At 39.6% G+C, this 14540-nt stretch overlaps 1 protein-coding gene and 1 long non-coding RNA gene across 3 annotated transcripts; one reads left to right on the top strand and one right to left on the bottom strand.

The window, feature by feature from the left end:
- Positions 1–14: 14 nt before the first annotated feature.
- Positions 15–12711, bottom strand: LOC135351494 (uncharacterized). Of its 2 annotated transcripts, none has more exons than XM_064550510.1 (7): positions 12554–12711; positions 3593–3653; positions 2455–2888; positions 2183–2408; positions 1849–2127; positions 1653–1783; positions 15–1368 (listed from the first exon to the last, which is right to left on the bottom strand). In XM_064550510.1, the coding sequence occupies exons 1-7, from the start codon at positions 12557–12559 to the stop codon at positions 1306–1308; spliced, it is 1200 nt and encodes a 399-aa protein (XP_064406580.1). In that variant the 5' UTR covers positions 12560–12711; the 3' UTR covers positions 15–1305. The 2 variants fall into 2 exon arrangements, with proteins under 2 accessions (XP_064406580.1, XP_064406571.1); XM_064550501.1 differs by having other exon boundaries at positions 16–1368; positions 2455–2915.
- LOC135351686 (uncharacterized) lies at positions 10723–14064 on the top strand. Its single transcript, XR_010399481.1, has 4 exons — positions 10723–10887; positions 11933–13399; positions 13454–13588; positions 13648–14064. It is a non-coding gene; the product is annotated as an uncharacterized LOC135351686 (long non-coding RNA).
- Positions 14065–14540: the final 476 nt, after the last annotated feature.

The raw sequence follows: 14540 nt of genomic DNA, 5'->3' as shown, positions 1-14540 counted from the left end.
GAATACAGTGAAGGCTGTTGCGTTCAGAATTGTTGTAGAATCAGTTCACCGACATAAAGTTTTGTATGAGTTAGCCCTTGCATAAAAGTACTAGCTATTTGGGAGCTACAAACGCAAAGAAAATGTACTGCCAGAGCAACAGCCTTCACTTGCACTTTAATTTTTACCTCTCGGTATTTTACTGATGAAAAATTATCATCATGCAGGGGAGAAAGCTATATAGCAGTAAGCACTCAGGTGCTTGTGGGGTTTTGTTATAATATTATTATATCCTGTTTTCATGCGGTTGCTAGGATATGGTCATGCCAGGGGATAACTAGGATAATTCCCTCTGATATTTCCCCAGACATGTTTGGATGATAGTGAGGCACTTGATAAGAGATTCTCAAACTAGAGAGCTAGTGCAGTCCAAGTGCTAGTGGAGCCTGAGAGCCTTGGCACCACTCTGCCTGCGCCTTGGCACTGTATGCACTGCACTGCGCACTGTCTGGCTCTAGCTCTGTGGGTATGGGTGGCTTTAGCAGTTTGTGAGGCTTTAGTCATGGAGGAGGAGTCAGGGCGGGGCTCAGAGTGTTAGCTGACAGCGTGGCAAGAACTTAGTCGGGCGCCGCCACCCTCTACCGTTGCCCGGAAGGAGGTCGGGAATCAAGCCTATCCACAGTTTTGTTCTGTTGTTGGAAATCCAACAATTCCACCAGCTCCAATCAGATTGCAGTATCTCAAGGGGATTGATCACACCCACTCAACTGTACCACGTGTGAATTTTGCACACGTTGGATTGACTGAGAAGCGTGGCCAACACCCACTTTAATAAATGATATTCATCGCTATTGGTTAGCACCCACATAGAATGAATGATATTCATGATACTATTGCGTAACAGGCCAGAACAAAACTGTGGATAGGCTTGATTCCCGACCTCCTTCAAGGAGGGCGGCGGCGCTCGACTAGCAAGAACTCTGGTGTCGAACGGTAAGCAATAGTACCTGTAGCTAGCTAGCTATTGACAGAGCAAGCTTCTTCTCAATGCTTTCTTTTTGCTTTCTGATAGTTTGAACGTGAGTTACAATGGTAGAGGAGTAAATGCGCAATTATAGCTAGCCAATCACATAGGATATGTAACACTCATACTATGGTTGCTAGGGATTTATGGCAACGTAAACCACACCTCGCCCTCGGGCTCCGCACTCGTGCTTGGTGGGTTTACTACCATAAATCCCTAGCAACCATAGTATAACTATAACTTTAACTATAAAACACATTTGAGCATGAATCACATAGTTATTTATTGGTTATCATGATACCTTAATTGTCATTATTTTTTGACACTGGATACTCTTCTTTAGGCTTCTGACTTTTGTTACAGTGCTATAGAAAAGGGTAAGCAATCGTGTTAAGGGCTAAGTAATAGAACTGACCATGCATTAATTGTAATTAATTTTATACAGAGTAACGGGGTGGCTGTAATTCAGAGTGAGTTTTAATCATTATAGCAATTCGTGCAAAACAAAATGGCTTGTCAATGAAGTGCAATTAAGTGCATGCATGGGTGACAGAGAGCCGGCCATAATAACAAGAGTCATAATAACAAGACTCTTGTTATTATGGCCGGCTCTCTTAACAGACACACTCAAAAGTATATGCGTTTTTACCTTAATTCCAACAACAAAAAGGCACATTATAATAATTGACACCGTCATCAACACCACAACAATAATTGATGTGAAAAGGACGACAAATATTGTATCGATATCAGCGTCATTCGTTTTTCTCTCACAGGTACCTGTATGTACATGTTACGAATGTCAATCATCATGCATGCACAAAGTTATTATGCATGCATGTTACCTGAAATACTCGTCTCTTTGATGACATTTATTCTTAAAATGTGATCAACCATCAACGAGAAAACGAATAAGTGTGACACTACAGCTGACTGAAGTTCATTTAAAACACGTAATTTTGTGTTTGTGTTAAGTAGAAAAGTGACAGTGCTGGCATTCATACCATATAACACAGAACATGTAGCATTGTTTAGACTTGTATCTGTTGACACACATCGAACAAATATTTCGCAGCTTGTAGAATTCAAGATTTCAGGAGTGAAGTATTGATCACTTTGTTGCTCTATGCAGTTACATAAACATGAAAATAATCACATCTATAAATTAAAGTAACTTACGTATTGTGTTTTGATATGTAGAGTCTTCGCTTAATCCCATGTCATTTCCAGCACTCAGTGACAGAATGTACTCCTCTACATTCTCTGAAATATTTGAAAATAGTCCAACGCACATTCCGCCTCTGCAACTAATTCGGTCAACCACAATGACAGTGGGTGGTAATAGTTGACTAGTTAGATTCAGCATGTATACAAACGAGGCCTTGAATTCCAGGCAAACTTCTTCCTGTAAAAGACTGTCATTGCATATAATTATGTGATAATGTACTAACCAACTCCATCCATGATACTTCAAGGGTCATCAAAAGGCCAAACTTATAGGTAGCAGTCACAGCAGTTATCGTGGGACTAGTGGGAACAGACGGTTGGAGAGTAATCACGTTAACTGGTTTGGAATCAATTGTTAAAGGGTCCCCACAATTGATACTTGCTATATTTTGAGCTTGAAGTTGAGCAATATCCACGATTAGAACTGAAGTAAACTGTCCGAATCTTGGATCATTTGGAGTTTGTGTGACATTAATTAACTCTACGGACACAAAAGCAGGACTAGACAGAATTGAGATCATTGGCAAGTCAGTGGTTGATGAGTAGATTTCATTTCCACCATTATATCTCCATCTTAAAATAGAGAGATCTACACCCTTACAGAAGAGTTTGACTTTTCCTGGACATTGTTCACCAACCAGACTCCCTCCTCCATCAACTGTGAGAGACACAAAAGGTGTTATACCTATACATGTATATATACACATAATTATCATGATGAGTATAACAATGTACATGCATACAACTATAGCCTGGTATCGATTGCTTGTGCATGCGCTAACCATCTGGCGGATCCGGATAACAACGTTTATGGTCAGTAAAACAATGACGTCATGCAGGAAGTAGATTGAAGGAAGTAGATAGAAAGTTCGATTGAAGGGTTTCTAGCCCATCCGATGGTAGTCTGACAGCTATATATATACCCTTAGCCTACTATGCTAAGAAAAGACTCACAGCCAGCAACAGTTTGTGAACGAAGCCGGTGAAAGCTGACAACTCTATTCAACAGGCCACCCCCATCAGACACTAACTTTGGGAAAAGTCTATCAGAGAAAATAGCTGTACAACAAACCTATACAGCTCTCTCTAGCTATATATAGCTAGCTAAAATAGCTCTGTGTATGACTTTCAATTGTCAGGATATTTCTGTGATAAATTCTGTATTACAGGACATTTTACAGGCAATAATTTTGCGCATGCGCAAGCAGTCAGTAGCAGGCATTTTATTCAGGGGAGGCTAGCATGCAACATGCATAGCAGCTGAGAGATAAGAATGAGGTAAAAACAGCGAGGTAATGAATTCCAAGCTTTACGTACACTCCCTCCTATATGTAAGTCAATTGTATAATGATTATAACTGACCTTCAACTATAAGAAGGCATAGGATCAGCAGGTGTAATACACTCTGGACGTGCACAGCAGTCTGTAAATGGCACATTAGTCAACAATTATGTATACTAATTGATCTATCTATATAATTATATATACTATCTAGAAAAAGCTCACACCGAAAATAGCCTCGATCCCAGGCCGAGTTTTCGCTTTTATAACGGTTAGGTGAACTAGGCCTGGTTGTCTGCGCATGCGTCAGTCGTTAGTCAGATTCTAACTAATGGATATTCTCATTCACTTTTGTGACATTTATATTTGTGTACTATATCCAGTATACATGCACGATAGTATAGTATCGTGTAATAGAAGTCTATATATAGTCAGTATCCCGTTTATCATTATTGGAATCGATTGGAATGGCTCTTAGCTGAAGCTTTTATCTTCCCTGAAGCTTTGAAAACGTTATTCTGAAGACAGAAGAACAAGTGAAGAGGCTATAGCTAGCTTTGTCAAGGTCAGATATTTTTGTGCGGTTCTATCATATCAAGTCATTTTTGTTTAGCAAGATCTAATCCACCATTGATATATCTAAGGGTGGATCAAGTGAAGAGTGTGAGCTATAGGACTTGCATGGTGCTGCCATTATCAGCTTGAACAGAGGGATCGAAAATGATACTATAACCTGTTTAATACGAGAAATGTAATGTACATTGTACACATAATTATTATAGAATGTCTACTTTTCTGCACATGCAGGAGCAATGGCTATTAAATATCTAGCTATCCCAACAGTTCTCCTCTTGGCTATACCAGGAGCCCATAAAAAAGAGAATGAGCGGCTAACTTCAACGTATACTCGGGGATCACGTTTCGTAATTGTCGGTGAAACCGCACTTCCTTGTATGGAATCGACTATAAGTGCTTGCAAACCGCAGCCCTGTGTTGCGTATAACACGTGTAGGGATTCAACCACTTAAGTGACTCTGGAAATGCGGTCATAACCACTTACGAAATGTGATCCCGTAGTCAGCCGCTCCTTATTATTTATGGGCTCCTGGCTATACTAACGGACAAGACTGGACAGTGTGAGGTAAGAGTTTAAACCTATCTTTTTGTCTTTTAATCTTTTCTTACTCACAGGACTGGAGTGTATATACCTGACTGTTCGAGCGTTGTTTCTGTTAGCTCAGAGGCATCAAGAGAATCTATGTTACTCAAACAAGATTTATCTGAGACGAATAAGGGCCTAGAATCAGAGGGGTCTAGCAGCCTACTAAACCTTCTTGAAAAGTAATTTGAGCCATTCAATCATCCTCAAGTTTCCCTGGGTCACTATAATCATGCTGCAGCACAACCGGCAACTCCCTTTGTGAAGCAGCTCCCTATGTGCATCTTTTGTACTCACTTTTAATGTCAATTATTGATTAAATATCTTTGCTGACCACACATACAATGAAAATTTGACGCATGCGCAGACAACTAGTAAACAGCGTGTGTACTTAGGCCGGTATGTTAAGCCATGCATAATTCATTACTCCGAGAAACATATGCTAAGTGCATGCCTTGCACTTTGCCCTAACTATATATATACACATAATTATACAAGAACATGACGCATAAAGTACAACTCTAAACATATACCCATTTAATACCGCAACGCTCCACGAGCCGGACCATATATAACTGATGACTTTAATGCAGTCTATTATAAAGAATAATTAGGCATTTCTAATATCTCCCTTAATTAAGTATACTTGGGAATAAAGATGTGGCCTATAGCCACCAGTCATAGCCTCGTCACAGTCTTGCCGTAACGATCGACAAAGAAATTTATAGAAACCAAGGGAGGGTTGGATTTTACTCAGGATAGCACAGGCAGATATCTCAGTACGAGGTAGTAAGCTGAGAGCACATGCGCATGCATATAAGATGGCGAGGTCTTTATGTAAATGATAATAGGCAGGGCTGCATGGGAGATACCTCGGTTAACCTTGTATTCTGAGAAAATAACAGTCATCAGTCATGGTACGGCATGCATAATAGCACCTTTATGAGAATAATAGGCAGGTTTTAGAAATACAAGTCAGTACGAATCATAGTAAAAACATTTGTAGGCGTGATCAAAGTATACTGGTGGTTGATTATCTCCTTGGAATTCTGTATAGTTTTGATATTACTTGTGCGACGAAATGGGATCTATATTTATATGTTGTGCTTTAGAGGAATAATAATAATAAAACGCGCCTCAGGTATAAAATAGTATAAAGGCTAATTATAGCTGTTAACTTGAGCATAAAAAATAGCATATTATAATAGGTAGCATAATCTACCATGCAACCCCTATATATATTATATATAATAATATATAATTATATCTCTCTCTCTCTCTCTCTCCCTCGACGCTTTTTGGTAGTTCCCACGGGCAATCCTCACATATTGCATGTATTATTTAAACATGTTTTTTTCATAGGAGTATATTGATTAAGTGGAAATTCAAGAAGTGATAAAGAGAAGACAGGATAGGAATGAGCCTGATAGTTTGCGAGTAAGTCGCGTGATAAAATGACAGCCATGCAGCTTACGTATACTACATTCAGGAGATCTAAATTGTGTAAATTGAAGGTCATCTGCCTCATGAAAGTATTCGCAAATCTGAGCAAAAAACCCTTAATCCAGGCTGTATAGTCATTTGGAAAGTGTGTGCAGAAAGTCCTGAAGATGTCTGCAAAAAGAATGATTTTCTATAGTCGAGAGAGAAACGCCTTATATATATACTTACACATCTTACATGTATAGCGAGCCGCGTGAAATGCCGGTATTAGTGAATGTTTCTGCATGCATGTGAACATTAATTTACATAGCACACAGGAACAACTAAACTATAGCTGTGCTGTCAGTTTCCAGATATTTTATGGACCGTCCCTGCATGCAAAGATATAAGTCAGTGACAGTTTGAAAGTTGCATGCTAAGCTCTGCTAATCTGAGTCTTGTGATAGTGGGTTCTCATTAGTAGTGCATGTGGGAGAGAGAGAACTGTCTGGTTACTCTGGGCATATTTAGTCTGCATGGCCACGCCATCCCCAATTCGTATTGGTGCTGCTGCAAATTGCGCCCCTCGAGAAAAATTTTGCACTCTCGAGGTGACCTCACACAAAGGTCGCTGCTCTGTCACGTCAAACTGACCTTTGACTTTTAGACCGTACTGTAGAGCAAATACCATATAGTGGGTAATTTTAGTGGGGTAAAATATTCGTGGTTTTCGTGGTTGGATGGAGGTCTAACCACGAATATTTTACCTGACGCAACCTTGTCTACCTTTACCTGCAGTGCAAGCAGCTACCACGAAAATATTACCCACGAAATATCTCAATATTGCTGAACTACGAATATTTTGTCCCCTGAAAATTACCCACTATACGGTATAATTATAGCTCAGCTATGTCATCATCTAAGTATAATTTTATACTCTTGTTCGGAAAAGGTGGCCAGATATATTCACTGGCCTTATACTGGCTAGAAAAGAGCTTGGTACAAGTAGGTTCAAGGTTCAAGTATTTCATAAAGATGACGTCATTATTAACTTTTTGGCTTCGTGACCAACCTCCTCTGAAATAGAACAGTCAGTCTGCCCTAAGACCCCTAGGTTTTCAGCATTTGCAAGACAAGACAGGAATTACATACCACAAGTATTTTAATGGTTTCATAAGGATAGATTTCCAAAGCTCATAACACAGACCATTAGAACTTGTTACTAGGATATAAATTAGTTCAATATATTGACTCAGCAAGTTTGGACTAGATTGAGATAGTGTGAACAGCTTGCGCAAAAAGTCAAAGTTAGCTAATTCTGAATAATCTCTGTGGTTAGTGGAACTCATGGCTGCATATATCTCCATGCAGATGTGAATGGAACCAGTGACTGTCTGAAGTATTAACTAGTGTATCTGATGGACGTACATGCTTTGCAGCAAGCTATAGAAGGCTTGAAGTCATTTTCCTGATGTATTCTATGCTAGGCCCTGATAAATTATTTTTTTTATCCATTATCCTATTTTATTCTCATAAAAAATCCGATTATTCTCTGATTATTCCCAAAAAATGTGAAATAATAATTATAAGACGTAGACATAAACACAGCACACAACTGACACAACATAATTAATAATCATATCACATGGTTCCAAGTGTTATCTTGCTGACTGATGCATAATATTCACCTTACAGCTATTTTGGAGAACATAGTTATGCAAAACTTAATGTAATGATCTTTACCAAAAATGAACATTGATGCCCAATTTATTCTTTAGACACCCATTATGCTAAAATTATTCCGAGCATAATTTATCAGGGCCTATTCTATGCTATTGCCAAGTTTTGTATTAATGTTAAAGTTTGTGTGACTGCTTTGCAAAAACCCTGTATGGCATTTATGTGGTTATTTAGTTAATTGTTCAACCAATGTTTAGCTTGCTACGTCGATGGTGAACAGCTTGCTCAAAAATTCAAACTTTTAGCAATCATTTTACACAACTTTATGCTAGTTTGACCTAAATTCATAATTTAAAGTGCTTATCATAAACTGTCTTCTTCAAAAAACCTTTATTTATCAGAAACAAATTTATTCATGAGGCAACTTGTAGCACTTCCTGTCTTACATTTGTGGAGTTTTAGGAGTTGGTTGTATTCTAGCCTCGAATCCTAGGTCGATTAAAATACGGCCTGGTATCTGTGTAATTAATCATAGGCGTGGCCGTCCACGCCCATGTACTATGTACTATTGCACTTGTCAATCTAATGCCCCACCCCCCCCCTACCGGGGATAGGTGGGGATTAGACCAATCACCTGATCTAATACCCCTACCTTTGGGCATGTTATTTGGTCTAATCCCCTGGTAGCCCCAAGTACAACATGGGGGTGATGTGGGGATTAGACCTGTATCACACTATAGGTATTTCTTTGTGGTTTCTAGCGAGAATGATAAACAGATTATTTGAAGTATCAGAATTACTATATAAATATTGACAGCTATACTCCTATAGCTAGTGAAGTCAAGAAGGCAGAGATTGCTCAGGGATTAAGGAACAGTAAATTTTGCTCTCACTGTACTCAGCATGTGTTGGAAGGACATCATGTGATCTTTAATTGACCTTTGACCCAATGTATGCATCAGGTGATCTGTCTAATTCCCCTAGGCAGATCACCAACTAATCCCCAACTAATCCCCACTTATCCCCGGTAGGGGGGAGGTGAGGCATTACTTTGACAAGTGCATATTATATGAAGCTTTTTATAGCCTAGCTAGCTAGCTAGCTGCATGTGGCCTTCTCTATATGGTGTTGTGTTGAGAATGCTTGCACACAAAGCCAGAAGAGGCTCTCATCTACCTCTAGTCTATGATGGTTGGATTGTCGTGATGTTTTGATTTGGGTTTTTGACAGACTATGGTAAGTCTTTGACTGTGCTTCCAACTGCAACCATAGGACCATCGTAGAGAGCCTCTTGTAAGCCTTCTTGACAACACAATAGAGGCCAGGCCGTATTTAATCGGCCTGGTCTCGAGGCTAGTTGTATTCTTGAAAGCAGGAGTACATTAAGAGGAGTATCCAACTCCCACACACAATCCATTCTACATCTAGGACTGAATATACGTCAGTAACACTTGTTTGTAAACTGTTAGCCCAGAGTTACAAGATGGTTCTCTCCCTTCCACACTGGCTGGTATCATGATACTAGAAAATAACTTTCACTTTCACTTTCACTTTCCACTGCTAATTAAATACAGTATAGATTTAGCTAATTGTTATAAGTGCACCACTGCACCTGAACCCACCCATGCACTTTCCACTTAATAGTGTGCTATGACCACTAATAGTCTTTAGCCAGAGGAGGTACGACATCCGCGTGTCTTAAACAAACACATTCCGAACTTTGACCTAAGGAATGTGTGTCTAAAACGTTTCCTTTGACACGCGGATGTCGTACCTCCTCTGGTCTTTAGTCCAAGGTTTATCACTTTATATGGATGTTGAATGTGATTCATGCGGGATTTTCCCAGGGAAGACCCCTTTTGCTACTTGCGTACTCAGTGTTATCACTATAATAAGCTAATAATCACAACATAAATACAACAATCACCTATATATAGGAATCTATATATATATAGATGCAGTTTCTCAGGTATAATTATGTCTAGCCTCGAGACCAGGCCGATTAAAATACGGCCTGGTCTCTATTGCATGGGTGATAGTGCACATGCGCAAACTGAGTTCCCCAGAATCTGGGGAATTCGTTCACGTTAGTAAACCTTTGTAAAATTATACCGTAAACTAGTTTGTTTACTAGTTTCTTTCCGTATTATTTTTAACAAATACTTGTCTCCTGTGGCTTTATGCCCTCTATTGTGTTGTCAAGAAGGCTTACACACTTGTCTAAAGCCAGAAGAGACTCTCTAAGATGGTCCTATGGTGACAGTAGGAAGCACAAAGTCAAGACTTGCCATAGTCTGTCAGAAACACTTTAAACTCTCTCTCCTGTGAAGCTGTTGCTTATATTCTCTATTGTGTTGTCGAGAAGGTTTGCACACTATTATGAAACCAGAAGAGGCTCACATCTACCTCTACGATGGTCCTATGGTTGCAGTTGGAAGCACAAAGTCAAAGACTTGTCATAGTCTGTCAGAAACCCAGTTCAAAACATCACGACCATCCAACCATCATAGAGGTAGATGAGAGCCTCTTCTGGCTTCGTGTGAAAGCCTTCTCAACACAACACCATAGAGAAGGCCACAGCTAGCTTGCTAGCTAGGCTATAAAAAGCTTCATTTAATAGTAGATAGTACATGGGCGTGGACGGCCACGCCTATAATTAATTAACTGCAATAGGCCGTATTTTAATCGGCCTGGATTCGAGGCTAAATTTTGTCATGAATTTATGACTAAATCAAATTTTACACTTTCGCTTATTGGGATGTGTTTTCAATTGAATATCATTATCATCAATATCATCAGGGGTGTAGCCAGGATTTTGAGAAAGGGGGTGCTATCGTAGAAGAAAGAGGGCCCAAAGCCCTCGAGTTTTAGCCGCGCAGCGCCGAAATTTGGTTAACCGGAAGCCACACCTCATATTAAAACGTTATAATTAATAGTTGGGCGTGTCCTAATCTTCTATTTGCATAGAGAAACCGCTATCGCAAGAGAACTAGTCTATAGATCTAAGCCAGAATAGCTCACAGTTTAAGACCAATTTATTTTGCCCGGCTTGCCTACTAGCTAGCTAACTGCAGCAAGATCTGGAAGAGAAGAGGGTGCTCAGCTAGACAATCAGGTACACTTTGTGTACAATCTCAGATAGAAAAAGGGGGTGCTTGAGCACCATGAGCCCCCCCTGGCTACGGCCCTGATCATTATAATTTTATCATTGCCTCATTCCGCTTGCTATTTTAGGAATATAGTATAGCCTGAAACTACAAATTGACTTTGCATATGATAATCATGTGATAATCATGTGATATATAGTTGCATGTGTATTAATATCTACACCATTAATTTGTTATTATTAAAGTGTCAGCTTACGAAAATAGATCTATAGATATCTATAGCTGTATATATAATTATTAATATAGCATTGACAATCTGAGTAACTGCATGTGCATGTGATAACTTTACCGGATTTAGCGCAGTATAAACAATGCATGCTGCCGGTCAGAGTGGTTGAGAATGGGCCCATGCAAGAATATATTTAATATACCGATGCTAGCCATACTAAATTATTATGCCTGGTATTTTCGCGAAAACAGCTGTCAAATAGGTCTCTTGAAGTGTGTCACTTAATTTATGACCATCAGTCTTCAATGCCTACTGTTGTTTTTATTAGGTAGTTTAAAGGCATCTTCATGTCTTGCTAGTATTGCAGTAGTCTCATTGTGGCTACAGAAATCAACAAAATGTACTAGATGTTTTCACCTTCAATGAACTGAAGTATAGCTAGCTATAGAGATTTTATGTTACAATGTCATGTTAGGCCACTCCAAATGAGACTGTAGTTTCCCGTCCTACTCGCGCTTCCTGCTTTAGCTACCGCATTAATAGTCATTATGGCCATTATTTCTCTAATTATCCAATGAAATATTGAAATTACTTCTTTTATTGATCTTTGTTTACTGTTTGTGGTTATATGTGTGCATGGTTACATTTTTGTGGATGATTAATTAAATTCATTGATGATGTAACACATTTATAATGAGATTCATAGTAATGAATAATGATAATACTGCTCACACCCGCATATAATTTACTAGAGTCTCTGACGGGAAACTACAGTCTCATTTGGAGTGGCCTAATATTGACTTTATTTATGTTTTCTTTTACAGCCAGACTACGCCTCACAAAAAGAAAAAAGTTGGCGATATTAAGAAAGAAAGATAACCATTCATTGACCGGCAAAAGAACGACATGAGAAAGTGATATCCACTGTCCATGTCGTTTGAGTTCAAAGCCTCTACTCCATATCAACAATCACGACAGCCAAGAATACTCGTTATTTATTCATGTATAATAAAATTAATAAATACTATATTAAATTCTGAGATCTAAAATGCATCCTTGTCATGGCTCAAGGCTATAAAATTATCTCAGACCCTCTATCATCATTATTACAGGGCGGTAAAAAAGGTGGCAACTCTTTACCGCTCGCGGTATTAGTTAATTGGCGGCAAGCGGAGGCAGGTGACCCCTATCGGCCATCGTATTTATCTGATTGGTCAGGTCGGAATTCCAACCTGGCCAAAAAAGTTCTGTAAAGTGCTTGGATGGTCTCTCCACACAGGTATATGTATCTATATTATAATATAGCTTCGATTATTAAGGATAAAACTGGACTTGTGTGTGAGTTTAGCGTTTAGCTTTAGAAAACTGACGGTAGGAAACAGTAACACTGATTGTAGATCGTATCATTGACTATGTAGTCTTCTATTTCAAGATTGTGTATATACCTTCATTTCCACAGTCAGATATCTTGTTGTGGTGATTCTGTGGTGGCTCACATGTAGATATAATATTATATCACTCAGCTCGATCTGAGCTCATATAATATAGTATATATAGTGCATGCACTGCAGGGAAATTACAGTTTTATCATCAGCCCGCGCTTGTAGGACCAGAAAGCCAGAAATCGGAAAAAGCGGAAGTGAAGAGTAAATGAGTGGGCGTAGCAGGGCAATGCATTCCAAGGTTAACCCTTGATTTTGCACAGAGATAATATCCTCTTGCCTGATCACTCTACTAGTCTATGTAAGTAAGTAGAAAGCTAGCCTCGATCCCAGGCCGATCCGTCTCTAATTGAACGCTAGGTCTCCTCCTCGGCCTGGTATTGATTGTATCTGGGCGTGTATCTGGGCATGTGCTGTGGTTGCTGTGGTTGCTCAGGTATTCGCTAAAAAAGAGCGAATACCTGAGCAAGGTGGAGCGAATAGAAACACTAATAGTGTATGTAAGCATACTTACTCCGTAAAATCACCGTTAAATCACAAAGAACTCCGTGTCATAGGTCTATTCTTTGCAAGTTTAGTTTGTCATAGATATAGGCTTAGCTAGCTAGAGTGTGAGGAGCTGTCTTGTGCGAAGGAAGAAGGAGCATCACTCTTGTGAAAGAACAGACCTAGGTTCTCAAGTTTCTGCTATCAGTGGCTACTTTTGATTGACTACACAATTTCATACAAGTAGACCATTGATCGCCAGATACACTTGATAGAGTCTATCCTCAGACTCTGGCCATCGATCTCTTGTATACTATGCTCAGGGGTGTCCACAAGTGGCTGGGCCTGGGATGTATTGTCAAGGTGAGCGATATAAATCAATAATACCCTTTCATCATTGGAAATTGTACACTATAGCCTATAGCCCAATCCTTGGTATCTGGATCAAGATATGACATTACGGCACTGGCACTGGTGTTGTGTTAGCCTCCTTCACCGGCCTTCAAGGAAGTGCGGCCTGGGATCGTGGCTAGTTTTGTGTCGACCATCACTGTGAGTTACAAAATGTATAGTGGAATGGTGAATTTAAGTTCATACTAATTTGTATACAGGAGCAAAATGGAACCTACCCCTCCAACCCCCGTCGTACTCCTCCTAGCTGATGGGTGTGAACTCATTGAAAGAGGATGCCCCAGTGCCACTCGTGTCCTTCCCAAGGGTCCGATCTTATAGAACTACCTGCACTAAAACTACTGACGTGGAATGGCTCTTTCAACACTTGTGGTTGCTATCCTGACCAGTGACGTCAGGATTCTACTGTCTGATTCTACTGTCTCTTGATGCACTGTGAACACACAATCTTTGTTATGCCACCTGAAGGCGCAGTAATTATTAAGTCTTTCTGGAAGCTCTTGTTTGAGATCTTCGCTTCTAAACATCTGCATTTATTATGGACGCAGTACTGCTGTGCACAGTATTAATTTCTAGTGTCATTATATCATTATATCGCTCTATTTTTAGCCAACTGATGAACTGAAGATTTTACAGTACATATAGCTGATACTTACCAGTTTCCGGTCACGCCCAGATACAATCAATACCAGGCCAAGGAGGCGACCTAGCGTTCAATTAGAGACGGATCGGCCTGGGATCGAGGCTAGTAGAAAGCTGGCCAACCTAGTTTTAAGTAGACTCTCCATTGTCTGCAGTATAGACTTGATATAATAGCTAGCTACTTGCACATGTCTGCAGTAGACTCTAGCTAGCTACATGCACAATGACTGAATTAATTATGTCTGTACACTGAGCTAGATTTAGTATGAATTTAACATTATCATTTTTAATTCATCCAGTCACCTAACTCCTACTTATACTCCCCAATTTATTGTCCAGAGGTTATTTGGCTCTATACTGAAACACGCCGAGCCACTTTTCTGACTTTCTGAGAGCCATGATTATAGAACGGGAACTGGAATAATTATGTTCAACCATGGTCTATATACAA

This window comes from Halichondria panicea, chromosome 1 (assembly GCF_963675165.1).
Source record: "Halichondria panicea chromosome 1, odHalPani1.1, whole genome shotgun sequence".
Lineage (NCBI taxonomy): Eukaryota > Metazoa > Porifera > Demospongiae > Suberitida > Halichondriidae > Halichondria > Halichondria panicea.
Note: the sequence above shows the minus strand (reverse complement) of the source record. Positions and strands in the feature narration are given on the sequence as shown.

What these genes read in the sequence shown, in the direction of transcription:
- LOC135351494 (XM_064550501.1), bottom strand. An exon ending in ATGCCTTCTTATAGTTGAAG is followed by an intron (nt 2,916 to 3,592) that starts GTCAGTTATAAT and finishes ATACATGTATAG; the next exon opens with GTATAACACCTTTTGTGTCT. An exon ending in TTTTTGTTGTTGGAATTAAG is followed by an intron (nt 1,369 to 1,652) that starts GTAAAAACGCAT and finishes CCTTTTCTATAG; the next exon opens with CACTGTAACAAAAGTCAGAA.